General features: G+C 56.9%; 1 protein-coding gene across 3 annotated transcripts in view; it reads left to right on the forward strand.

Moving 5' to 3' along the window:
- Positions 1-4,211: 4,211 nt before the first annotated feature.
- Positions 4,212-4,853, forward strand: part of CDIP1 (cell death-inducing p53 target 1) — a 1,807-nt gene continuing 1,165 nt past the window's right edge. Inside the window, exons 1-2 of one of the 3 annotated variants that reach the window (XM_009881934.1) lie at positions 4,212-4,314; positions 4,761-4,853. The exon at positions 4,761-4,853 is cut by the window's right edge and continues 1 nt beyond it. In XM_009881934.1, coding sequence (XP_009880236.1) covers positions 4,212-4,314; positions 4,761-4,853 — 196 coding nt within the window. The remainder of the gene's footprint in view (positions 4,315-4,760) is intronic. The other 2 variants (XM_009881935.1, XM_009881937.1) reach the window with 2 other exon arrangements.

A 4,853-nucleotide genomic window follows, 5' to 3' on the forward strand; every position in this document is an offset into this window, starting at 1 on the left:
TCTGCTTGGTTTGTCACACTGCCAGCCTGTGGGGTCCCTTTGCTTGTCTCCTGTGTTTAACAGGAACAGTGTTTGCAACAATTGCGTGGTGGGTTCATCTTTTGTTGTTAGTTTAAAGTAGAGGATCCAGTAAAAGCTGTTCTTCCAGTTAAGAACTAATCTGCATTTTTAGCTGGAAATAGCAACTTCTCTGTCTATCCTTTTACTGCTAACCAACTCCTTTTGAGTCTTACGATCCTGCGATGGGTCCTTGCTCCCAAAGGACTTGCACTAGACATTGGTGATTCCATCAGATCTTGAAGTTAAGCCTGGTAAACTTAGCCTACGTTATTTGTAAAGCTCTCATTTTTTTCCCCTAGGTTTTCCACTGGTCTACAAGCATGGTTATTTCAGTAAGCCCGAGTGTGGATGCAATTTCCGCAGTCTTTGGGAATGTTTCTTCCCATTTGAGAACAGCTAGTTTGATCTAAGCTGTTCTCATGACACAAATGCACTGGTGGTTCAGCCGTAATAAACCGGCATGGTTAACATGGGGCAGCTTTGTCGTGTGCCGGCAGAATGGCTCCTTGTGCTGGCGTGGGTGGCCGGAGATCCCGGGGCACGGTGCAGCCTGCCAGAGCTGTCCTCCCTGGGACGGGCGCACCGTGAAGGCTCTGCTCTGAGCTGCCACCAGGCTCCAAGGCCGTGCTGTGGGCAGGGGAAGTCTCGTTTCTCTTTTGAAAGACAGAAGGAGCAAACATCACCGAAAGCTAGTGGGTAAAACCAGAAACGACCAGCAGCAGGAGTCCTTTTTACATGATTCTGGGGATCATATTTGGATGCAAAATACTGTTGTGCTTTTGTTTAAAGGCTGTATCGTCCCAGCTCACCTGCCTGTGCCTGTACCATCAACCTGCTTCAGCCCAGAAGGGCTGTCCTGGCGGGGGCATGCTCGGGGCTTCCCACTTTCCTGCGCTGAGTGGGTGCTGCTCAGGGAAACTCTGCCTCTTTGCAGGGGTGCCGAGGGCGACGTGTCCTCTGCCCTGCCTTGGGAGGGGGAGGATCTGGGTTGCTTTGCTTCGGCCGTGGTTGCTTTTGACGGGGAATACTGCAGGGTCATCCATGCCAGGGCAGTGAGTGATGTTCTGGGGTAGCTCCCATCCAGTGCTGACCCAGCATGGAGGAGAAGCCCTGTGCCCTCCAGCTCCCCATGGAGCTCTCTGGAGGAAACGGACTGGGGTAGGTTTTGTGCTTCTCACGTTAAGATAAAAGAAAGCACATGAGAAAGAGCTTCTAAGAGGCTTAAAAGCAACAGGCTTTCTTTTCCTCCCGGGAAGGGCACACAGCCAACGTCTTGCTCTTTACGGATCTCTCTTAATAAGCAGAATATTGCATTAAGAGTGACTGAGTCTGCCAAGTACGAACAGAACAGCTCTGCGGCCCCTGCAGCTTCCTTCATCCCAGTGCACGCGTGGCTCTGAGATTCACTGGCCATCGCGTTTGTGGCTGCGTTTTCCTGCTGGTCAAGGTGGCAGGATTAATTGCTGGCTCAGTCTGGGGCTGTTACTTCATCTGATGGGTGTTTTTAGAGTGGCTGGTGGAGCACATCGGGGGGATTGCCTCTTGGTCTCCTTGTCTCCTGCGTTTTCTCGCCAGCTGCTTTGATGATGGGGGGAATAGCACTGGGGTGTGTTGAAAGATGTTCCGTTATGGGAAGGCAACATCTGAGCAGTAATGGGAGGAGATCTGTTACATTACCAACGCCTTGGGCTCAGCTGGCCTGCGAGGGCAGGGAAAGCTCCCCGGCAGGCTGGGGTCCCCAGGTAAGGACTCGGGGATGCTCGGGTTGGGCTGGCCTCATCCAGGAGCCCTGCAGGCACGGGGACAGGAAGGTCTGAGGCTCCAGGATGCATGGGGTGGGTTGGTTGGCTACCTACAAAAGATTAAGTCCTCCTTTTCTCTACATCCCCAGTGAAGCTAAAAAGAGCGTGGCCCAATTTGTAGCTTTGTAGGTCATTGAAGGAGAAGGAGGGCTCTGCAGTGCTCTGCACTTTGGGTGCTTTCCTCTGCCTGGAAGCCCTCTGTGCTGCAGCAGCTCTGCTATACCGGCTGCACGGGCCGGCTCTCCTTCCCCTGGCTCTTAAGGAAGAAATGGGAGAGAAAAGCAGGAGGAAGATGCCCCCCAGCCAGCCTTGTATTACACTTTGAAGCTGTGTGTCTGTAACATAGCGCTTAAGACCTTGGGGGAGAAATATTAGTAACTACAGACATCCCGGGGAGACCCTATGCTGGTCCAGGCTTTGCTCCTCTGGGGGTGATCAGCAACCGGTAGTGGTACTCCTCTGCAGACTTGTGACCTGATTAGATTGCCTGGCACCTTGCAGGAGGCTGCTTGGAGCCAGGGAGCCTGAGCTGGAATAACAGGAGTGGAATAAAGCGAAGCCAAGCAGCTTGGGGAGGGATGGGTCGTCCTTCCCATGCTTGCTGAGGCCTTGGCTTCGCTTAACGCAGCAGCCGCAGATGGCGGTGGCCGTGCCTCACAGGTACCTCTCAGGGCACACCTGCAATGCAGGCAGGGTGGGCAGCGCTCGCTGCCTGGCCCGGTGCTCACGGAGGCTTGTGCTGTGCCGTGGAGGTCGGTGTGCCCTGGGCGGGTTGCCCAGCATGTGGCATTGGTGCCAGGGCCGGAGGGAGCCTCTCCTCCCGAAGCAGTGACCCCAGCAGGGTGCTGCCCATCCGAGCCCCGCTCTGGCACCCCTCGGCCCCGAGTTCTCTGGAGCTGAGCGGGTGATTTGTACCTCACCAGGGTTCCGGGCAGCTTTGCTTGGGAGGGTGGGGATGTGGCAGCAGCACCTGCTTTGGCCATCCCTTGGGGTCCAGAGCCGCCCTGGTTGTGCCTGTGGGATTTTTGCAGGCTAGTTGTAGCCTCGGTGCATTTTTCCTGCTCAGTTGGGAGCTGCTGGAGTGGGACGGGCTGAGAAATTGCCGTCCTCGCAGTGTGCTGACCTGCCTCAGGAGAGCAGGACACCAAGGGGAACGGGACAAGCAGGACCACATTTACTTTTGTTGGGGGAAAAAGGAGGGGGGGGGGGGGTGTCAAATAGCTGCTCAGACCCCAGGGGGAGCTCCTAGCACTGCTCTCTGGGCTCTGACAGCAATGTCACCATGTCCCGTGCCTGATGGCAGCCTTCCCAAGTACTGAGTGAACGGTCTTTCATTTGTATTTCCCAATTTAGTCACGTCCTACCAGATATAACTGAGCCAGAGTAAACAGAGAAATCAGGTTTCTTGATGCCATTGCGCTTCCTCGGTGTTTAGAGTGTGTCGGTGGGGTTTTTCCATGTGCCAAGGACGCGTATTTTTGTGCTGGCCATCGAGGGGGCACACGTGGGGAGGTTCCTGCCCAGAGCCACTCTCCCCACGCCTGCACCGCAGAGGGACGGGGGTTTGGAGTGGTGGCCAAGGCAGTGCTGGAGCAGTGGCTCCTCTCCGTAACTCACTTGCTGTCTCCTTTCACACAGGTTCGGTGGGGTAAGCCGGCTTCCAACCTACACTGCTCAGAAGAATTGTTTTTCTCAGCTCTGTCACGGCCTCTGAGCTCCTTGCTGCAAGGAAGAGGACAAGGAAATTTTATCCCAGGTGAAATAATGTCTTCAGCAGTTAAAGGTGGTCTTGCCTTAACTCACTCGATGAGAGTGTTTAGAGCTGCTCTCTGTAGGTTTGCACCCTCTGCCCCAGAGTTTGTGCTTCAGGCTCAGGGGCTCCTGCCATCCTCTCGGCACACAGTGTTGCATATCATGCTGCTGGGTGGAGATGGGGGGCTGTGGGCAGCTCTTCCCCATCTTTGGTCCTGTAATGCTGCAGCTGAGGCATTTGGCAGAGCGACTTCCAGCCCCGTACTGCCCAGCACACGGGCCACACAGCTGAGCCGCACCGATGTGCTGCTGTGTACCACATGTGGGCCTTACTGGGGAAGCCGTGCGGAGCCGGCGCAAAGACGTTGCACCTTGGATTTGCTGCCTGGGTCAAAGCCCATCCAGCTTTGGAGCCACGGCCATGTGTCTCCCCGTGGTGGAGCTGAGGCCAGTGGTGTGGTGGCACCAGCCCTGGACCCCTCCGTTACCTGTCACCTTGTTCCCCAAGCACTGCGCAGCTCCGGGCGGGTGCCTGTGTGCAGCCAAAGGCTGGTGGCTCTTCTAAAAGCTTCTGTCCTTGCAGAGCCACCTTGAGCCATGTCCAACGACCCTCCGCCACCCTACCCAGGAGGTCCCTCGGCACCGCTGATAGAAGAGAAGCATGGCCCACCCCCTGCAGCAGGTACTGGGGGTCCCAGCAGCTCCGGGGTGTTGGGGTGACATTGCTGAGCGGGCAGGAGGAGGGTGAGTGTGGCTTCCCTGGGAGCGCCCTGACCGTCGCCTCTCCTCGCTGCTCTGCTCTGTGGTGTGCAGTGTACTGTGGAGTGTGGTGCGATGCCCGGCTCCATCTGTCACCATATCACGCTCTGGGGAGGCAGGAGGTCCCAGGGGCAGTGACAAGAGCAGAGAGCGCTCCCTGCTCGTAACCTGGCTCTGTGGGTAATGTGTGGTGAATTCGGGCTGCTTGTGATGCAGAGGATGAGGCCTGGGGTGGAGTGGGGTGGGAGCAGGGGGACCGTCCCATGTGATGTCCCTTTTCCCTGCTGGGCCTAACCCCCGGACCACTCAGCCAAGCCCACCATCTCCACCACCTCCTGCCCTGGCTGCTGACTCCTGACTGTTTCCTTACAGATGGCGTCGCCCCAGTTGTGGGACAGCCCCAGGGGGTTCCCATCCCCCCTCCTGCCTTTGGGCCCCCCCCATACGAGCCGCCGTCACAGCCAGGGTTCGCGCCCCCCC

The sequence above is a fragment of the Charadrius vociferus genome, unplaced genomic scaffold (genome assembly GCF_000708025.1).
Source record: "Charadrius vociferus isolate BGI_N301 unplaced genomic scaffold, ASM70802v2 scaffold593, whole genome shotgun sequence".
NCBI classification, from domain to species: Eukaryota; Metazoa; Chordata; class Aves; order Charadriiformes; family Charadriidae; genus Charadrius; species Charadrius vociferus.